This window comes from Molothrus aeneus, chromosome 19 (assembly GCF_037042795.1).
Source record: "Molothrus aeneus isolate 106 chromosome 19, BPBGC_Maene_1.0, whole genome shotgun sequence".
NCBI classification, from domain to species: Eukaryota; Metazoa; Chordata; class Aves; order Passeriformes; family Icteridae; genus Molothrus; species Molothrus aeneus.
In genome coordinates, this window is record NC_089664.1 from 2,048,301 (window position 1) to 2,069,854 (window position 21,554).

The window sequence follows — 21,554 nt, forward strand, 5'->3', positions numbered from 1 at the left end:
ACTTCCCTACTGCGTGTTTTGGGGAGAAGTTGGGCTTAAAACTGCCAAAACATCTACAAGATGTTATCACTTTTGTTTTTTGTGAAGCTCGTGTTGACTCCTCAGCCTGTGCTGGAGGCAGGTGTGTTTGGGCTGGGTGTCCTTTGGAGTGGTGTGGCAGGAGCAGGACAGGATTTCCTGCTCCTCCACTGGGCCCACCATCCCTAGCCCAGGGTAAGGAAATCACTCTGGGTTTTGCTGTTTTTCTCTACCTGTCCCCAAGGAAACAATATAAATGCTATGCCTCGAGTGTGCATCCATTGAAGGAAAACGGGATTTTTAAATAGTAACATGCTCTGGTTTTCCCTTAGTGCAGCAAACCAATGGTTCATTAGTGAAATACATTAATAATTCTCTTATGAACCCTGTTGGTAGGTGAATCTGCTTTAATTCCTTTGTATCAGCAAGAGCTGCAGGTATGGATGTCTTCGTTACATAAAATAAAAAAAAGGGAAGAAAGCAATGCTTGCAAATTGGTCTTTGTTTCCAAGGAAACAAATTTGACATGCTTGAGCTGTGCGAGATGCAAACACCGCTCGATTCAGCAGACATGCCTCGGGATTTTATAGTCTGAATATTATTTTTAAACTACCTCCAATTTCCAGGCAAGGCAGAGGATGGGAATAGAATTTGTTGGCAGAGTTTATCAATCTGTGCTTAATGAAGGCACTGGGCGGTGTCTGGGATTGCCCAGTGTGGCGTGGAGGGAATTGATCTGGGCCCCGATGGAGGGGACAGCCTGGGGCCAAATGGCCTTTGGTGACATCCTTCAGCAGGAGGAGAGGTCTGAGCAGAGCTCAGCACACTGAAGTAGTGTGGTTTATCCTGGGTCACTTTACCAAATGTTTTTGCTCTAAAAATATTTCAGTAAAAAGCAGCTCGCCAGCGCTTGGCGTGCCAGGCTGCCTGGCGCTCCCGAGGGCCCAAAGAATTTGCTAAAAAGCTGTGGCTTGGTGTTGAATTTATCAGAGAAGGGATGAGGGAACAACATCATGAGTTGTTTGTGTAGTGCATCTGGCACAGATGTGCTGGGGCCTGATGAAAATCTTGGCTTGTGGCGTTGTACAGAGTGGCTGTGGCGTTATTGTGATTCCCTTGGAAGTTCTGTTCGGGAAAAAAGCTGCTTTGGTGCTCAGCTGCCACCCTGGTGTTTCCTGAAATGCTGTGTTGCTAAAGTCACTGGTTTTATTTTTGAATTTTCCTCCAACTCCAGCTCTGGAGCAGACAGTGCTCATGTTCCACGGAAGCGAACATCGCTCGGCAGAGCACACACAATTCACGGATTTCAGCATCCAGAGTTGGTTTTGGCCTGGGCCCAACAAGGGGAACAGGATATATATGTTCCAACTTTGTTGGGATTGAATAGCCAATTTTTGCCCTGGCAGAGCTTTACTTTTACCAACTGTCTTTGCTTTCTGGGGTAGTTGAGTGAGCTGGTAGGGATCTGTAGGGGATATGCAAAGAATATGTGGGGAAACACAAGTTTTTAAGGAATAGTCAAGCTCCATGTGCATATCATTCAGAACATGCAGGGCTTTATTCCCCAAGTGTGCTCCAACAATGTGTGTCTTTCATATTTTGTTGTTTGTAAACCTAGGAAGGATTTAAAAAAAATCCTCTATTAATTCTTCATTGAAACAAACCTTTCTGCATTGAGGGGACAAGGCAATGATGGAGGAATTTCAGGGCTGATAAGTGAAAAACAAACCTCTCTTAAAATTCAAGTCCTTAGGAGAGTGTAGAATGAAGTGTGTTACACTGCAGTCTCTTTCCTTCTCTTTCATCCTGCTGTTTAACTTCCTTGTAAATGGAGTTAAAATAACCTTCAAGGAGTTCAGGGTAGACTGGGGTAGGTTTAGCTTTAAGATGGCTGGGAAGCACTATTTGCATTGCCAGCTAAAAGCCTTGCTTGAAGCCCGTTGAGGGAAAAAATAATATTAATGGTATTTCATGAAAATATTGTAATTTGTGGAAGGCCCAGAGCGACAAATTGGCTGGTTTGAATGTCACTGGGAAATGCTCCTTTTGCACAAGGCTTGCCTGAGACAGGATTTTCCTTGCTTTTGTTCTAAAACGAGATGCTTGCTGCCTAAAAATGCCTGCGATCCTCACAGTGAGAGCTTTGCCTGCTTGACAAGAGGATGGCAAGAGGAAGGTTGGCTGGATCAGGATGAATCCTGCACCTTTTTTTTCCCCCCTTTTTTTTTTTTTTTTTTTTTTTTGCTAATGACACTTCCTTATGCTTACATTTCATTAAAGCTCTGAAATGGCTGAAGATCAGCCCGTACTGAGCATGCTCCGGGGTGGAGGCTGCACCCATGGAGTGAGATGGATTTGTGGCTGGAGGAGGGATAGGCCTGGAGTCAGGACCAGGAGGGACCCGCAGCCAGGATGGAGGTAGGGCAAATCCATGGGTTCCTTGCCGTGCCCCTGGGCTGGGGCAGCCTGGAGACCGGCTGGAGTGCAAACTGTTGGAATTGATTCAAAAGCAGCGCAGTTAAACCACTGACACGAGATGGCTTCAAACGCTTCCTGCGGATCCGCGGGGAGGGGTTTGCAATCCTGACCTTTGCTGGCCGGCGTGGAGAAGGGACCTGTGCAATGTCAGGGTGGTGACATGAGGTGACAGCAGGCAGGGGCTGCAGCCAGGGCTGAGCCTTCATATTGGCAGGCACGTGATTGCGTCTCATCTCATCGCGGGCTCGGGCGCTAATTGTTATTAATGGGGAGCCTCACAGGGCTCAGACCCGCTCCAGATCCCTCTGGGATTGTGGGAGGGTGGAAGAATGTTAAACTCCAACAACCCTCTTTCAGACTTATTTGCATTCCAGTGATGGCAAACAAGCCTTGCCACATCAGGTCCTCCAAAGTGGCATGGAGAGGAGGGAATATGCACGTTTATTCCTTTGGCTGAGAGATTTTTCTGTGCTTCTTGCAGGGGTTTAATGTGTTGGTGAGTGGGTTTGGGGGAAGGCAGTGTGAGTTGTGCTCGCTTGGGCTCTTGGATTTCACCTGTAGTTGCCAGCCTTTTACAAGGAATGTGTAAGCACCAGCAGGTATGTGCTGCATGAGCCGATTGACTCCAGTTGTTGTACAAGCACGCTGCGTGGTGAGGTGCCAATAAAACATTTACATTGGCTCTGGAGGTTTGTGTTAGAGAGGTGTAGGGGAGCTCTGGATTGGTGTGGAGCAGGGGGACATCAGCTCTGTCTGACTTGTCCCCTCACACATGCGGGGACCCACCCATGTTCCAGCCTGGCTGTAGGTACAGGTAAGGTGAGGGGTTTGCTCTGTCAGCACTGGGAATCCTTGGGTGGTACAGAGTTACTGTGTTTGACTTTCTGAGCAGAAATCTCTGTGATCACAGCTCTGTGCTGTAAGGTAGATCAGCTCTTCCTTCAGGGCACCTCTGGCCATTTTTCACAGCACGATTCAGGGGGTGACTGGCATAGATTTAATTTTATTGCTGTGTCCCAGGTGATGGGCATTCTGCATGATGAGTCACTTCATTACCTAAAGTAATTTGCCTGTTTATTGCCTGGTTCCATCTTTCTTGTGAACCCAACTCTTCCTTGGTGCTTTCTGGGCCTGTTTTGCTACATCAGCCCAGTGCTGAGCTGGTGACCAGCTTGCTTACTGGGCTGACTTTTATGTTCCCTGCATAAAATCCTGCTGGAGCCCAGCTTGCTGGCCAGGCAGAACTTCTCCTACTCTTTAATGGTCACTGGCTTGTTTATGGCTGGGTGAATGCACAAAGAGAAGCATTTCTGTAAAACAAACAGCATTGTGATTGTACAGCGAGAGGGAAAAGGGGTTGATTTTCTTTGGCTCAGATGGGGGCTGCCTTTATGGCTTTGCAGAATTCACCCCCGTGGCTTTTCCTCCTTGTGTGACTCTGGCAGTGGAGGTGATCTCAGCCCCAAGTTTTCACGTAGGGCCTGCTTCCCTTGATGAGGAAATTTGACTTAATCAGTTTCAGCTGCTGGAAACCCACTGGTGTGCTCGTTCCTATTGTGCTGTGGGAAGGTGTAAGGTAGCCTTAAAGACCCACTGCCACCTTATGGCAGTTGCTGAGAAGCAGCGTCTGTGGAGCCAATTCCGTACACACATCATGCTCGCTCTATTTCTCCGCTCCTCTTAACTAGGGATATTTGCATGGAGGCAGGAGCTTTGTTTTTACAGAGTTCATCTGCTCCTTCTGTTCCTTGCAGCAATTTGATAAAGTCAGCAGGATGGCTGGGAGAGCCGTCAACAGGCGCTGTTCCACAGGAGCTCATGATCTGGGGAGAGACACAAAGGCTTCGTGGAGCACTGATTCTCCTCCAGTGAAGAGCTTGCTTATTTTCATGTCAGTGCCTTAATCCTTAAAAAAAATAGGTGTGAGGTCAAAGAACAGGGCTACGCTGAGCACGTGAGGCTGGCTAGCAGGATCTCCAGCTCTTGTTGCAGCAGGAGGAGGATGGAATGTGCACAGCCATTCTCCCAGCCTGCTGCTGGCAGGGCACTGCAGGATGGCTTTGCACTGACAAATGGGGCCACTGTCCCCAAATAAACCAATAAAACATTGGTCTGTGGAGCAGTGAGTGTGCTGGAAGCCTGCTTGCTCTGCTGGGGGTAGAGAATGCTGGATTTAGGACCCTTCTCCAGCAAGGCTGTGTTTGTACTGTAGGAGCTCTTGATATGCCATAGCTGAATGAAGGGGAGAAATGTGGATTTAGAGCTCCAAAATAGAAGGAGCCGTGGTTACTGTAAGTTAAAGCTGAAGGAATTTATAATTGGGAGCTGTTAGGAATACAGTATGTTCTAAATTACAGCTGTCTGGCCAATATGCTGCTAAATAAAGTTCTAGGATTGCCCTGTAAATGAAATATTCAACGCATATTCTTATCAAAACAGCACCATCTCCCAGAGAGCTCACATCTCAATTGCTGTCCAAGAGGATCTTTTTTCTTTTCCTTTTTTTTCCTTTTTAGCATGTATGATTTACTCAATGCAGCATCCGAGGGAACATTTATTGTTTCCTATTAAGTAAAAACAGTTTTCAGCTCTGCTGGGGAAAAGGGGGGAGGAAGGGAGATGGCTTGAAAGCTTTAGGGACATAAACCAGGTTTTGAAAGATGAGGAAAGCTCTCATTCCAAAAGATGCATTAATGACTGCCTGTTCTTTCAAAGCTGTTACCTGAGCCTGGAGGTGGACATTGGAGGGTGCTGGGGATGGATACCCAAGGTGTCCTGGGACATTCTGATTAAGAAATGTTGTATATAATAGTTGAAGAGCAGAAGGAATGTTTGAATAGCTTATGGTGGAGCTGGAGAATGGTTTATAGCAGTGCAGAAACAATCAGGATCCCAGCAGAAATGCTCATCTCATACCCAAAGAACCTTCAGCTTTTGGGATTGCTTCTGAGGAGGCTGAAAGGGAGCAGCAGATTTGATCAGCTAGAGGGTCTGCAAGAAGAGGAGCCTGATGAAAGAAAGGAAATAAGGAAAACCCTCTGTATTTTGCAGAGCTAAATATTGTTCTTCCTATAAAAAGAAAAACCTCCCTTTGCCTCCCACTTGGGCTTCCCCTGCAAGGGAGCTGTGAAAATGCTGGACTTAATGGTGTCACTAAGCAAGAGCCCTGAGGAACCTGGTGTCCTGTGTGAAGGAAGGTGTTTGTGCTGCTCCCTTCCTCCTGAAAATGTGGGATTTCTGAAAGGGGTGTTTGAGCCTTCAATCAGAGAAGGGAGGCTGGAGAGCTGTGGAGTGAAAATACCCTGTAATCTGTGGGCCCTGGCAGGAGTGTTTGGAAAGGGGGGTGTTGGCTGTGGTGGGAAGGCTGCTGGAGGGTACTTGGGTTAAATAAAGGGCACAGCTTCTCGGGGCTTGGGCCTGTTCTCATCCTGCATCATCAGCAAAACCTCTTCTACAGCCAGCCTGCAAAGAGGACTGGTGCTGGTGTGCAGATCCCTGCCAAGGGGGGACAGGGGCGTCCCAGGCAGGAGACACCTGTCCCACTGCCAGTGGCTGTGCCCTGGAAGCTTCCTGCTCCTTTTGGATGGCAGAAGTGTAAGGTTTCACTGAGTGACACCCAGGCATCCCCCGTGGCAGAGACGCTGCTACGATCGATCGATGCTTTGCTCAAGTTGGTTGTTGAAGCATCTGCAGTGCCCTGATGAGCTCTGCTTTCTCCTTTTTGTTTCTAAACAGTGTTTAGTGCTTTCAAGGATGGCCATGAGATGTGAAAAGTGTCTCTGGTAGCATCTGCTCTCAGTGTATATTTAACCTCAGCAGTGAAAACATGTCTGGTGTGGAGATGCAGTGAGGAGGCTGAGGCTGTGCCGCCGTTCTCTGGCATTATTTTATCTCAGAAAGGGAATGTTGACTGTGGTGGATCATTGACACTGCCTTTGTTAATATCTTCGTTTCTATTTCTGGGCTTTTAATGAAAGCTTGGTAATTTCATGCTGCAAGGAAGGGCAGCACATCAACTGTTTTAAAGCCATCTTTGGTTTGAAGTACAGTAATCTTTTGATGCGGTGGATAATGCAACTTCTGTCTGTATAGCTGGGGTTTGTTGCTTTTGTTTGGGGATTTTTGAATTTGTCTTTAAATGAGTTACCTCTACACCTCTTAGCAACTGAGAGAAAGGCCAGGAAAATCTAATTTTGTGTATATTAAAATTTAAGATTCACATCAAATGAAAACCCGGTGGGTGAAAGAGTGATCCTTTCTTTATACTGTCACCTCAAATACTCCTTGCCTATGAATTTCAATCGTCTCAATTTAGCCTTGTGTGTTTTAACTGTTTAGTAGTGAAACTTCTCCAGAGTGTGGAGAGGAAAACAACATCCCCATAGCCAAGGGAGACCCGTAGCAGCTCTTTGCTGCTTTAATTATTGCAGCTCTGCAAACGTGCCTGGCCATGGTGGTGAAAGAGCTGCTGGGACTGGAGGAAACGTGGCTTGTGGATGTTCCCAGCCTGCAGAGCCATGGCTGCTGTGCTGTGCTGAGGCCTGGACTGGCCTGGTGCTGGGGCAGGGCAAACATCATCCCCAGGCTCCTCCAAAGCTCCCCACAGATTTGGATGGCTTGTTCCTCCCTACAGTGCAGGCTGCTCCCTGCCCTCCCCAGCTCACTGTCACACATTTCACTCCACTCATTTTCACTGTAGTTTCTACTCTTAAAGAGAACTCTCTCTTAAGGAGGACTCTCTCTGGTGCTCTCCTCCTCTGCAAAGCTGTTTTCCCTTTGGCCAGGAGCACTCGGGTGGTGCCACAGGGCCATGTCGGAGTTTCCTCTTCCTCCTGGCCTCTTCCCGAGGTTGCTGGCCGCCCTCCCCCTGCTCGGGGGGAGGTTCTCCAGCCTGACACCGGCTCCAGCAGCCTCCTGCTCCTGCCTCCCATAAATGCCAGTCTTCCTTGAATCCCTTCCAGCCGAGCTCTGCTTACAGATGTTCCTGCGAGCTGCTCTGGCAGTTTTACTGGGAGCCTGAGCAGATATGAAGGTTGCCAAGAGTTTATGCTTAATTGTGAAGTGGAACAGAGACAAACTACTTTTATTTTGAAGCTAAAATTTCTTCTGTTATCTTGCTGGCTGGGGCCAGCAGTATTGTAGGGTTTGACATAGGCAGAGCTTAGAGCTCCTGTGCCTCGTAGTGAACTATCCCTTCATTAGGGTGAGGATGAGGATGGATCCATGAGGATGTCCCTTCATTCCATTGCCCCCCTGCTTTTCCACGACTGTGTTTGTGTTACCCTTTCAAAGTCAGTTGTACCAGGTCAGGTTATTAATCCTCAAAGTGAAAATGATCTCCCCTTCAGATCAGCAGTTTGGATCTCGAAGACACTGTCTTGGACACTGCTCACTGCATCAATTTAACCCATGTGCCTTCATCCCAGCTCTCAGAGGTCGGGCACTTCGTTAAGCACAACAAAATCAGCCTGGGGACATCCCCAAGACACTCAGATCCCTCCCTGTCCCTCCTGCCTCTCCTTTTCCCACGGGCAAGTGCTACTCTTGAAGGCCACAAGACAGCACTCTGGTTTAAAAAGCTTTCTCTTTTTTTCAGGCGAGTGATCAGTTTTGAGGCCTGGCGCCCTGTCAGAAAGTTGACAGATGATCTGCATTACCGGTGCGTCCCCGGGATGCCCGGGATAATCGCGCTCCAATGGACGCCCTGGAGCCGGCAGGTTCTCTGTGAAATGGCTGCAGTGGAGGGAGCAGTGAAATGGGCTCTTCTGGGCATGCTCACTCTGTAGAGGGAGCTTTATCACATGAGCAGAAACTGAATCACTGCTCATGAGGATCTGGAATATGCAACTCTTGGAGTCTTCACCAGAAGAAGACAACAGCTGCCCGCAGGTACCTCAGGGTCCGTCCACCTCCCGTGCCTGGCGAGGCCCTGGCAGGGCAGGCTGGGGAAGGAGAGGCCTTGGAGAGGACAGGAGAGGAGAGGAGAGGCCGGGGAAGCATGGCCGGGGTTGTTTGTTCATTTCTTTGGATATTCCTGCGCGTGGCTGGCCCGTGCAGGAGGGCTGGCATCACCCATCCTGCCGGGGTGCCCATCCTGCCGGGGTGCCCATCCTGCTGGGGTGCCCATCCTGCTGGGGTGCCCATCCTGCCGGGGTGCCCATCCTGATGGGGTGCCCCATCCTGATGGGGTGCCCATCCTGCCGGGGTGCCCATCCTGCCAGGGTGCCCATCCTGCCGGGGTGCCCATCCTGCTGGGTGCCCATCCTGCTGGGATGGCTGCTCCATCCTGCCGGGGTGCCCATCCTGCTGGGTGCCCATCCTGCTGGGTGCCCATCCTGCTGGGTGCCCATCCTGCTGGCATCACCCATCCTGCCAGGGTGCCCATTCTGCTGGGATGGCTGCTCCATGGGCTCCCAGGGGCCTCAGGCACCGCTGGCAAACCTCGGGCTTTGTTTCCTCGTGCCTTTCCTTGGGCTCCTGGGGTGGGGAGGCTTGCTTGGGGTTGGTTTGGTTTTGGGGTTTTTTTTTAGGATTTGTGTGTGATTTTTACGTGTGAAGTTTCTGGAAAATTCTCCAAGGAGCCTTCCCTGCTTGTAGCTCTTAGAAGAAAAAGGTGCAAAGCCTGGGGTGCCCAAGCTGCATGAAGACTGAACTGCTGAAGGGAAAGGAGAGGGCCTGTGGCCACATGGTACCTCCTCACTGTGTCTCTTTTGACAGCCTCTGCCTATGGCTCGCTTGGGTGGAGGCCAGAGCCAGCAGTATTTCACCAGGAAGAAGCAATCCTTTTTATTTTGGGGCGACTTCCTCCCCTCTCTCTTCTGCTTCTTTTTTTTTTTTTTTTTTCATAGTAGCAATCCAAGGAAACATCTGAGTAAAAGGAAACATCCCTGGCTGATTTCATAGCAGGAGGTCTGTGCCTGCAACATATTTAAAAACTCAGCCCCCTGGTTCTGCCCTTGGGAATTTTTTTTTCTCTGTGATTCGTGTTACATGCAAGAACTCTGTTGGCTGCCACAGACCTTGGTGAGATTTGGGACGGACGGAGAAGGTCCCAGAGCCCTGGAAGGCACAGACAGCCCTGCAGAACACTGGCCTGAGCTTGCTGTGCTCTGGGGAGACCCTCAAAGCTGCAATGCAGACACAATATTGAATTTTCAATCAAGGAGCAAGATGTGAAGATGACATTTAAAAGATTAGAGAGCTTACACAGGACAATCTGTGATACCCAATCTAAATATCTATCATGTCTTCACTGGACTATAAATGTGCTCGTTGTTCATCATCCAGAAGAAAAGGAAAAGGCATCAGAAATCACGAGGAGGGAGCAGAGATTTCTCTTTAACAGTGAAGAGCTGAGGCCTTGACTTGCTGTCCAAGCAGCTCCACCCAGGGAGAAAATGGGCTTGATGAAGGCTGAAGAGACAACCAAAAACCCTCTGAGGTGTGGCAGGTGTGCTCCTGTGTGGTGGTGACCACAGTGACACCGGTGTGGCACCGGCCGAAACGCTCTGTCCCTGCCAGCTGGGGCCCTTGGGAAGCGTCTGCAGACACAGAAAAGCCTGACCTACTTTGGAGGGAAGAGAACTGCTGAGCTCTGAGCTTGGCACTGCTTCTCAGCAAGGGTTAAGAGCCCAAAGTGGGGCCTTTGGGTCTTGGTTTTGTTCCATTTCATGTATTTACCTGACTGTGCGGTGCCAGCACGAGCTCTCGCCCTCGTCCCAGAACATGTTTGGGTAGAAGTAGGCTCTGTGGCACACATGGGGCATATTCCTACAGCTCAGCCTCTGTGAGACCTGCCCTGGGCAGGGGGCAGAGGCAGCTCCATGACCTGGCTCCTGGGAGCTCTCCCAGGTGATGCCATCTCCTAAGGAAAGAGGATTGTGTGCACCTCATGCAATGGCAGTGAGTTGTTTTATTCAGGTAAAGAAGGAGTTTTAAGGAGCTTCACTCTCCTGGACAGCTGGTTTGGGGGAGGGCTGGCTTTGTTCCTGCTGCTCCTCTTTGTTTTCCTTTTGCTGCTTTTCCCTGAAGTTTTCCCTTCTCACCTTCCCGCTCCTGGAGCTGAGAGTGGTCGAGGAATGGCCGCAGCGGGAGAGTGACCGTGTGTTGGGGTCAGCCCAAAGGCTCGGGGCACTGATGGCGTGTGCTCCCTGCTTGCAAGCCTTGGAGGACCATATGTTCCTGCAGTGACATGGAATGTCAGTGATTTGGAAACAAATCCCTGAGTTTATAATCCTCAACTCCCATTTTCAGCCAGTTATTTTTTCTGACTCCTCCGAATTCCGAGTTTTGACACCAACCCCTCTTTGCAGACCCTTCTGGCCCCTCATGTTTCCAGTGGGATTTGTCCCTCCTGTGCCCCTGTGAGCTCCTTGGTCTCTTGGGTGGAGGATACATGTCTGGCTTTGCTGTAGGGTGCTGTTGGTCCTGGAGGGGGGCAGAGGAGGAGGGCAGCCTGCCAGCATTTACAGTAGTCAGGAAAGCAGCAGGAGTGAAGCTCTCAAACTGTACAAGCTAATTGGAAAGCCTCCATTAGAAAAAAAGAAAAAGAAAATATAGAAGAGGAGAAAATGTTGAGCAAGCTTTTACAAAGTATCCTGGACTCCAACACAACAACTTGCATCCTCCAAACCAGGTGGTTTATTTGTGTTTTTCCTTCAGTCCCCATCAGGAGGGGGAAGAGGCAGTGGGGGTTAAGAAGGTCTGACGTGCAAGTGTCCTCCCTGCAACACTGCCATACTGTGCCTGAGCAGCACAGTGACTCTTGCAAAGGAAGCTTTTCACAACTTGTCCTTGTTCCAAGGATGAGGAAACCTCCAGCTCTTCTGGCATTTTCTCTCTGTCATAAGTCAGAGCTGCTTTCACCTGTGAAGTATGATCAGCACAGACAGGGAGAGGGCTGGAACGGAGCGGGGCTCTGAGCAACCTTGCAAGGCTTTTCATGGAGTTCTTGGTGTTAAATGAAGAACATTTCCCCTCCTCCTCTCCTCGTTTTCCTGTGTGCCTGCAAAAATACTCTGGTTTGCATTTAAAGGAGAAAACTGTATGTGCTGGGACTAAGCCAGCTTGTTTATTTAAGGGAAATACCATATTTCCAACCCCTTCTCTCACAGAGGAAGGCTCGGCAGAGGATGGCAGACTGGGCTGGGGGATTATATTTTTAGGTGTCATCAAAGCACAGTTGTGATTCGAAGAAGCTAAAAATCATGGCTGGCATTTTGCATCCAGCCCTGCGAGTTCCTCCTCCCCACAGCCCCCACAGGGGTTAACCTCTCCCTCCAAAGCACGTGGATTTTCACCTAAATCAAGGAGCAAAAAAGGAGAAAAAAGAAACAAAAACCATCAGAAAAAACAACAAACCCATCACCATCACCCCCCAGGCTTCTACTTTCCCATGCTTTCGCCGTTTGCCTGCCCCCAGGGGGGTGTTTGTGACGGGGGCCGGGGCTCTGGGCAGGGACACGGGCCCTGTGTCCCTGTCAAAAGATGGCAGGTCCGTGTGTCCGTAAACAATGCGGTTATGAAATGGCAGCGCGGCCGCGCTGAGCATGCTCGGGAGCTGCCTGTAGGGGGAGGCGAGCCAGAAAGATGATCTAATTCCGTGCAATTCTTGGGATTGAAGGAAAAGACCAGGCTCCACTCTTAATGACAGAGCAGAAAAACCAGGCCCCACGCCGGGGACGAAGCCCGTAGGCCATGGAGGAGAGGGTGTGAGGATCTCCCACCTCCAGGACTTCGGGTGCTGGGCAGCGCTGTGTCGCTTTCTCGCCCTCCAGCAGAGTAAGGCCTTGGTGAGGTTTTGCTGTAGTTATTAGAGGGACAGGCCCGAGGGTGCCAGTTTTATGATTATGATTATTTTCATTATTATTTTGTCTTTTTTTTTCCCCCCTTCTCCCCGTCCGCTTTCCCGGCTCACAGGCACCGCTGTCTCGCTGCTTGGCCGCTCCATGGCCAGAGGTGACCCAGGTGGAGGTGCTGTGGGCAGCTCAGCCAGGCCCTCGTGGGCCCAGGGGAACCCACGAGGGGTTTTCCCTCCTCTGCTGCCCCATGTGCCCTTTGGCTGGGCACCATGGGCATGGGCAGGGGGACAGGGACCTGCTCCGCTGCCTGCGGTGCTTTGGGGTGGGAGGCAGAGGAGCGTGGAGGCTGAAGAGGTGCCTGAGCCCCGTTGATGGGGGTGAGCTGCCTCCCAGCTCCCCTGCCCTGGACTGCTGGAACCTGCTTGCTCCAGGCTCCTCTTGGTGCTCTGGTTTTGTCCTGGCTCAGCCAGTTCCTGGGGACTGGGTGTTTCTGAAATGGCTGGTTTGCTTTTCTTAGAGATAGTGATGAATCTTGGTCTCCATTTTAGGGTTTTCTTCCCCTCCTCCCCTCCCGGGGGCTAGGAGAAGGCAGGCAGCAGCTGGACTCCTTGCTACCCTCAGCCTGTGGAAGGAGGGGACGCCTTTGTCTGCTCTGGATTTACATTTGCCTGCACACACAAGTTGCACTGGCTTTAACTCTACTGGGATGCGGCTAGATGGGCCTGGAAGCAGTGAGGAAGTGTAAATCGATCTCCCCTTTCCAAGAGGGCACGGGCTCTGCAGACCCCCCTTGCCTGAAGCCTGCACGCCGTCGTGGAATGCCTTGTCTTGGGAGAAGTCGCTTTCAGTCCTGTTGTGTTTCATGCACGTGTCTCCGTGTTCCCAGCTCTTGCATGCAGGGACTTGCACCTCTTTCTGTGCTTCCCCCCTTCTCAGGGAGTGTGTGCTGGAATAGGAGAGAGGACATGGGGGTTGAGAAGGAAATGTTTCTTTTCTATGGAGAATAGTCTGGATGAAAGGATTTCGGGAGACAAAAGAATTGCAAAGAATTTGATTTGGGAGCAAACTTCAGGCTGAGGGCAGTGCTTGTTGTGAGCTGCAGATAAAATTCCATGTTCACATGATTGCATGAGGCTTATAAGGAAGTGGCCTTAGCCTGAAAAGAAGGAGCTTTGAGACTGGTGACTGCTTTGTAGGCCAGGTATGCTGGTGGTTGTGTTTCCTTCCTTCTGCAGATCAAATGCTTCTGTTGTTTCTAATGACAGGCCCGTGGTCAGCGTCCCCACGAGCCTTGAGCCCAGGCCTTGCCCAAGCACAGAGCTGAGATCTGAAATGAGCAGCCTCCCCGTGCCTACAAAAGAAACACTGCCTTTCTACAAACATTCTCTTAATCATTACTTCCTATATAATTAACTACAAAATGTTTGTCTTCTCTTCAAGGCAAAGGTTGTTATGAGCAGGCTGGCTTGGGTTGTGTTATTTCAATTTATGTTTTTTTTAGGAGAAGGAGGGAAAAAATGAGTGAATAAGAATCTGCCTCTGCTGGGGTTGCATCATTTGTTGAGAGATTTGCCTCTGCCTTGCTCCAGCATTGCTGCAGCCCTCATTTTCCTGGCTGGTGGGATCTTTCCCTGGGGCTGTGTCCTGGGTGGGGTCTGGTGTCCCCTTGGAGGGGTTGGTGACCAGCTGGAGGCTGGATCCAGGCAGGATCAGTGCTGTCCATCCCACAGAGGTGTCGGTGCATGCACTGCCCCGCATGGGCACGGGCACTTGGAGGGGTCTCCTGCTCCCAGCCCTCTTCCAGATGGACCTGCTGTGTGTGCACAGCTCTGCTCACAGCAACGCTGCTGCGAGCCTCGGGTTCCCAGACCGTTGATTTTTAAGACATAAAAAAAAAAAGAAAAAAAAAAAAAAGAGACCCTGGTGAAGGTAGACATCTTGGCACCTCAGCCTGCGCTCCTTCCCGGGCTGCCGGGAGAGCAGAGAGCTGGGCTCATGATGTAACTCTGCTCCCTTGGGCTCGGTAAGCTGCAATATGTTGGAGTTTTGCTGTGCATGTGTTGTCTGTGCCTATAAAACCTGTTTGGACCTTTGCGAAGGGCACCCGGATGGCTGATGAAAATACCAAGGAGAGGAGGCTGAGAAAGCTCTTTCTGTGTTTCCCAGCTTTGTTCTTTTTCTTTTCTTTCTTTTCCCTTTTTCTTTTTTTTTTTTTTTAATGGGCTTTTTTTTAGTTTTTTGCTTTTTGGGTTTTTGGTTGGTTTTTTTTTTATTTTTTTGGTTTGTTTTAAAGGCACCACTGTAGTTTGTAGTCATCATCTGTTTGGAAATGCTGCAGAGCCTTTCCTTGGCCGGTCTGACCTGTCTTCCATCCCCTCCAAAGACCTCATGGAGGAGAGGAAGCTTGTTTTCTTATAAACAGAGGCAGAGAGGAAAAAACTAAACCAGCAGTAGCTCCTCTGCTTGGCTCCTCATGGCTCTTAAAGCCCTTTCAAAGACCCAATCAGTCTTTCTTCAGATGCACTAATTTTTTCTACCCTTTGAAACCTAAAAATTAAGGGTTGGGGGGGGCAAGAACGCTTCGTGGCTGGTTGTGTGTGCTCTTTATGGAGGTTCTCCAGCCACGGATGGTTAATAATCAGTCTGGGGTGGGCGAGGGAATGGAGGCAGACGGCTGCGGGAAAGGGGGAAAGGAGGAAAAAAATAAATGGAGCGAGTGAGACTTTTATTGTGAAGCAGCGTGTGCTTGGCAGTTGGCTTTGTTGGGACTGCTGCAAGAGCAGACATTTCTCGGCGGGGAGGGTGGGTATAGGATTTCCCTGCCAATCGGGAGCGGACGGATGGGGCATGGGGAGGGTGAGCAGAAAGGGAAGTTTGCTCTGGATTTAAGGGAGGGGAGGGCAAAAAAACCCAACACACACACACACACACACACACACACACACACACACACACAAAGCTGGAGGTATTGACACTTGCGGTGAAGTTGGTGCTAAGTTGGCTGGGTGGAGCTGGGTGGGATGGATGGTGCTGGGTGCCCCATGGGTGCCCCATGGGTGCCCCTCGGTGCTGGGTGCTGATGGAGCAAGGACGGGAGAGCGCTGGCCTGGGGGGACGAGGCTTCGAGCGCTTTGCAGGGATTTCCTGTAGCTTCCTTCTGATCCAAATGCTTCAAAATTCACAGTTGGCTTTGTATTTTATTTTTATTTTTAATGATTCTTTGATTTTCTACCTTGATGCCGAGTTTTTGTTGGGAGGTTGTAACGCTGTCGCCTCTTAGTGAGGAGTTTGTCTCTGAGGTAGGAAGGAGAGCCTGGGAGATGCCACCTAAGGCAGCCTTGCCTTGGTACCCAGCTTTTGTACTCTCAAAGGACAAAAGTGATGGTTTCTGTCTTGGATTTGGGAGTTCTGCTTTGAGAGCTGGGCAAGCAGCTCTGAGCTGCTGGTGACTGCAGTGAGCAGGGAGGGTGGTCAAGGTCTCATTGACTCCAGGGTTCCTGCAGTGGCTTTTCCTCATGGGTGAGCAGCAGCAATGCCTCTGTGGAAGGGAGAGCGTGGGCAATGTGTGGAGTGAGGTTACTGCTTAGGAAACAGAGAAAAAAATCATGCTCAGATGGCAAAGAATGGCCCCTGGAAATCCTGGGGCTTCTTGTATGAGTCAGTGGAGGAGCAGGAATATCAAGACCTCTCCTTGTTGCAACAAAGGTTGGGAAAACAAACTGGTCCCTGTTAGACTGACTGAGGCTCTTTATTTGCTGCTGGTGCCTGTGGCCAGGGCCTGGGTGCCCCTGGCTGTAGTGGGAGCCAGGGGTGCCCTCGAGCACTCTGAGCTCTCTTTGCTCAGGTCTTGCTGCAGGATAATCCATGAGAAAAACTGAGGTTATTCCCAGTTTACAAGAGGTCTGACTAGAGGAGAGGTAGGGTTTACAAGCTCATGTTTGCAGCAAGGATATGAATTACTGGCTCAGCAAATGGATAAATAAAACAGCTGCTCTCTGTTCAGAGTTTGGGCAGTGTTTTGTGGTCATTTCTCAATGGAAGCTGTTGGCCAGTGTCTGCTGAAGGTAGATTCTGTGTCAGGCTGGGCTGACTGAGCTTTCCAGTGCTCACAGCAGCATTTTGGTGTGTGACTGGAGATCTGAAGGTGCTGTCCTTGGAGCACAAGTCCCTGGTGCTGAGAGCACTGGGATGTGGCTGAGTTTGTGTCTCATTGTGCTCTGGGCAGGTTGGGGACAGGCAGGGACAGGCAGCCACCCACAGCCTCTGCCCTGTGCTGCAGGAGTCATCCTTGAAGTGCCCTTAGCTCTGGGCCTGGCAGGTGGTGGAGGCTTTCCCAGGAATCTGTCTCCCTCCTTCCCGTGGTGTGTGTCTCTGCCATGGTGGATTTGGGGGCAGGACAGGGCGATCCTGCAGGGATTTGGGGCTGGCTGAGCCCTGCATGGAGCTGGGGGCTGCTCTGCAGCACCTGCCAGCACAGGGCATTGCTGGGAGTTGCCCAGCCTGGCAGGGTGGCTGGTGACAGCAGCACCAGAGCCCATCTCCCCTGGCAGCTCTGGACAATCCCACCCAGGCATGGGAGAGCTGCTGGGAGGGCTGGGAGCTGCCACACCAGGCTCCATGCGTGTCTCATCCCCCTCACTTGCTCTAAGGGAGGTGGGCAGGTTGTTTTTCTTTCTTTATCACCCAGTGAGCTTTAAACCCTGTGATTTGCATGGCTGCAGGCACCATCTGCTCCCCGTGCTGGCCTACAGCAGTTGGCTTGACCTGGGCTTATTCTCGTGCAGCGGCGCCGGCAGCGCGGGCTGAACCCGGCTCCGACCTCCAGCTCTGCAGGGCACTCCCAGCCCTGCCTCCACTCCAGCTCTCTCCTTAAACACAGCTCTGGCAAAGACCTCTTCTAGTTCATTTTTTTTAAATACCATTTTCCTTCCGGTTTATTTTGGTAGTAGGTTTTTGGTTTTGTTTTTTTGGTTCGGTCTTGCTACTTCAAAATAGAGAATGGGAAGGGATGAAGGCTGCAAACCTGAGCTAACAACGTGGTGCCAGGTGTGTGAAAGGCAGAGGAGATGAGCAGGTGTTCTCTTTTTTACGTAATTTTTTTTTTAAAGAGAAGGAAAAAGAAAAATTGCTTTCTATAGAATTAAAAATAGAGCTCATTAACTTTAATAAACATGGATGTTATGAATGAGGAGGTAGCTGTAGCTGACTGATGGTTTGCAATTTTGGATGTTCATTTGAATGAGCTGCAAAAAAACCCAACCAAGGCACCAAAAGCACATGGGCTGGAACTGTTGATAAATGAGGTCGTAGTGAGAAGTTTGATAGATCTGCCTCCCCCACCCTAAGGCTAAAAAGTTTTGGGGGAGTCAGAGTCACCTCCTTGAGATGCCTTTCATGCAGATGGACTCAGCTGGATTCCCAGGCACGTTGCACTGGGAAAATCTGTCTGGCTGCATCCAGCCCTGAGCTGGGAGGTGCCAGCCCTGGGCACAGCCTGGAGCCCCTGTGCTCCTGGGGCTGTCAGCCTGGGCCAGCCTTGCCGTGTTTTATCTGTGACCTGTGCCTTGGTGGCAGCTTCCTGGCAGCCTTTATTTTGCAGAGGTTTGGCTGTGCTGTAAACAGGATGTGTCCATGATTGTCTCTTCTTTTGAATGCACCATGTGTCTGAGCACTGAGCTCAACCCTGATATTTCTGTTTTTTCTTCTCCCCCACCATAGCGAGCAGTGCTGAGTAAGGGAGAGCCAAGGAAAGACGGCTGCATGAAGACTGAGCTGCTGAAAGACATCACCAACAACAAAGAGGAAGGTGAGCACCTGCCCTGGCTGAGGGTCAGAGCTGCCTGGAGAGGTGGGCACGTGATGGGAACAAAACTGGGGGCCTGGAGATGTGCTCAGTGCCCCCAGCAGCTCAGCTGTGCTCCCACAAACACAGGCTCCCTTCTCCTGTGTTTGTTCTCAGCAGGGTTCTTCCACCGGAGATGCAGATTTGCTTTTCTGTCCATCCCTCACTGCTCCCCTGAAGAAGGAGATCTAATTTTCACTTCTGCATTGGTGTGAAGCTCACAGGAGTTACTTTGAACTTCCTGGTTTGAGCTGAACTCTGATCCCCCCCCACCATGACTTTTTCCTCCCTCTGGGAATGTTGACTTTCTGTTTTGCTCTGGGTTTCTCTGTTGCTGCAGAGCAGCCCCAAGGCTGGAGGGGTCAGACACCCCACACCTCGTGGCTCCTGTGGGGGTTCTGCAGCTCTTACTGTGCAAGATGCAGCACAGGTTCAATTGACAAAGTCTTTTCCTGCAGGGTTGTCTGTGAGTTACATGCACACAAATCTAAGGGCTTAATAAATGTGTCAGTGGGATTAGGGAAAAAACCCACCACCCTTTATCTTTCCCCCACCTCCCTCCTTTCTTTCAATTTTTTATTATTCCTGGACTAGTTACTTCTCATAGCTCTTCAGGGATTTGGTGTATTTTTGTTCTCCTTTCCATAATAGAGCATTATGAAAGCACTGAACTGGCCCCATCCAAATCCCTGCTCTTATCTAGAAGCAAAATTTTGGACTTAATTCAGTTGTGTGTGAGTACAGCATTACTTTTTCTTTCTTTTCTGTCCAGCACAATGTTTTGTCAAGTTGCTCTAGTTAGAAAGTAAAGCTCAGAACAGGCAGAAATACTGAATTCTGTGTCAGGTGCTTGGATATTAACTGGGAGCACAGGAATTCTGCTGCCAGCAGTGGTGGCACAGGGACCTCTGGTCTGGCAGAGCAGAGACAAAGTCTGAGGTGTCAGGAGGTGTTAATGGGAGGTTGTGTTGCTTTGGAGAAACTCAATTTGATCCCTTGCCTTTCTTAGCTCAGGATTATAAAGGTTTTTTGTGTAGATCTTGGTTGATGTTAAGGTGTCAAGAATCTGTGGAGGTAAAAAATCCAAAAGGAGGATGGGAAGAGACATTTCTGTGCCTCTTGACTGACATTGACTTGGAACAAATGCTGTGTCAGAAGGAAGCTGAGAGCCCTCCCTGTGCAGGGACAGCCTCGAGGCTTCACAAGGGGCTGAAATTCCAACCACTCCAGTCTCTATTCCCAGGGAGAAGAGGCTCCTGAATGTGAGTTCTTCTGGAATGTTCAGCAGGTGTCCTTGCCTCCCCAGGCACAGCAGGAGTGTCACAGACCGTGGTGTGTGTGCTGCTGTGCTGGGACATTGTCCCTGCTGCCCCTGGCTCCCCAGCTGGGATCCTGGGAGGATCAGCACCACCAGAACCTTGGTTCACAGCCCAAAAGCCTGTTAATAACAGTGTTTAGTGCTGGCACAGAATGCACATTTTTGACTGTTGCATGAACATGAGATCGTTCCAGCAGGCTTGCAGGATGGCATGGAATAGTTCCTTTGAGCCCAGTTTCCTGCCTCAGGGATTCAGCTGGGATGTGTGGACTGGAAAAGCACCCTGAAGCCTCAGCTTCCTCTCTTCAGGTTCTCTTGATCAGTCATTTCCCTTTAGTAAGGAGGAGGGTGCTGCTGAGTATCTTTGTCAGTGGCACAGACTGGCTTGGTTTGGGCTGCTCAGGGTGTGTTTGGTGGGAGCCATGGCCTGCAGTGTGTGACTGAACCTGCTCTGGATCGTGTTCCCTTTGGGAAAACCCCCTGCCAGGTAACCTGTCAATGTTAAACCTGGCAGCTAAACTTCCAAAACTTGAAGCTGCACATCCAAAGGCTGACTAAAGGTGCTGCTTGGGCTAAAAGCTGACTGTGAATTGCTCTGTTTCCCCTCTTTTCACTCCCTCCTGCCTCAGGGCAGGTCAGGACCCTGTTGGAATTGTGTTAGCACATCCCCGAGCTCCACTGCTGCCTCTGAATGGCCTTGCACCAGTTCCACCTCTGGACAAACTTGAGCCCTGCCTGAGCCCAAGGCAAGACAGGAAATTCAGGTAGCTTGAAGCCTTGGCTGATTTTCAGGGGTCTGACCCCAAGCAAGGCCTGTAGCTGCAGTGGTGCCTGTGAGCAGTGAAGAACATCATCCTGGTGCAGATCTCCACGAAAATCTCTTGCAGGGAAGGCTCCTGCTCTGCTGGGGCAGTAGCTGAGCTGCCCCAGTTGATAATCACAGAATCACAGACTGCTGTGGGCTGGAAGAGACCTCAAAGCTCACCTCATTCCACCGTGTGCCATGGACCAGGGTGCTCCAAGCGCCATCCAGCCTGGCCCTCGTTGATGTGCTGCTTTGAGGCAGTGGACCTTTCCTGCTGGTCCTCAGCCTTCATTTGGGACATCTCAGCAGCTGGGGGTGGGTTCTTGGTGTTTGGGATGGGGTGGGTGCTCTCAGGGAACATCCTGAGGGTGGGAGGCCCTTGTGTGGGCAGTTGTGGTGTTCTGTTCTCTGTTCCTCAGCAGGGAGGTGTTGCAGAAATGCCCTGTGGTTCCCACCTGGGCTGTGCTCTTCTACCTTCATCCTGATAAAGAGAAATAATTGAGCTCTAAATTTAACATGTGTTTGTAGGAACAAGCTCTTTGCGTGTTCCAGCACTTTCATTTCCAGTTCTTAGGGTGAGTCCCAGCCTGTGGAAGTTGTTCACTGGGCTCAGTGTCCCTGTCTGTGTAAAATTGCTCAACACAGATAGAAAAAAGCTGTGGATGAGGCTGTTCTGTGGTCCTTGGGAAATGCTCCAGTTCAGTTTCCCATGTGGGTGTAAGCTTAGGTCCATACGTCCCTTTGACAGGGTGGGGAAGGGGGCAGGGAGATGGGAGATGAGTGGAAAAAAGCTTTTATTAGGCCATATTGTCTTTAGTCTGACTCAGAGAGAAACTATTAAAAAGTGGTTTCTTTGCAAGGATTGCAAGTGAATCCAGCTCCTCGTGTGCTTCACTCCCAGCTCTGCGTCTCCCTTGACCTTTCAAGGCAAACCACTCCTTTTCTGATTGCCCAAGCCCAGGGGTGGAAAGTTCTAGTAAAGCAGCAGCACAAAGGAGCAGGAATGGGTGTTGGGAATCCATTTGCTCCAGTGTTTGTGAGCCTTCTCCCAAGGCAGCTGCTTTACAAGAGCCACAGTGCTGGGTGAGACCTGCACAGTCACTGCTCTCAGATAAACTTCAGCCTGCTTTGAGACACTGTCAGGGGTTTAAACTCCTGGAGGGGCCTTTTTTTTTCCTTTTTCTCCCTCTTATTGCAGGTAGGAAGCTGCTGTGAGCACAGGAAGTGCTGTTTCCATTGAGCAGCTGCAGCCTTTGCATTCCCAGGTGCAGGGATGGCAGCTTGAAAGGAGGG

The 21,554-nt window shown here is 50.4% G+C and overlaps 1 protein-coding gene across 9 annotated transcripts in view; it reads left to right on the plus strand.

The window, feature by feature from the left end:
* EHMT1 (euchromatic histone lysine methyltransferase 1) overlaps positions 1–21,554 on the plus strand; it is a 122,911-nt gene that overhangs the window by 39,564 nt on the left and 61,793 nt on the right. For 4 of the 9 annotated variants that reach the window (XM_066562674.1, XM_066562681.1, XM_066562677.1 and 1 more), the window contains exons 1-2: positions 8,368–8,385; positions 18,015–18,102. In XM_066562674.1, the coding sequence (XP_066418771.1) occupies positions 18,057–18,102 (46 nt within the window). In that variant the 5' untranslated portion in view covers positions 8,368–8,385; positions 18,015–18,056. Of the gene's footprint in view, positions 1–2,331; positions 2,437–8,367; positions 8,386–12,849; positions 13,498–14,291; positions 14,320–18,014; positions 18,103–21,554 lie in introns of those variants that run through there. The other 5 variants (XM_066562675.1, XM_066562679.1, XM_066562676.1 and 2 more) reach the window with 4 other exon arrangements.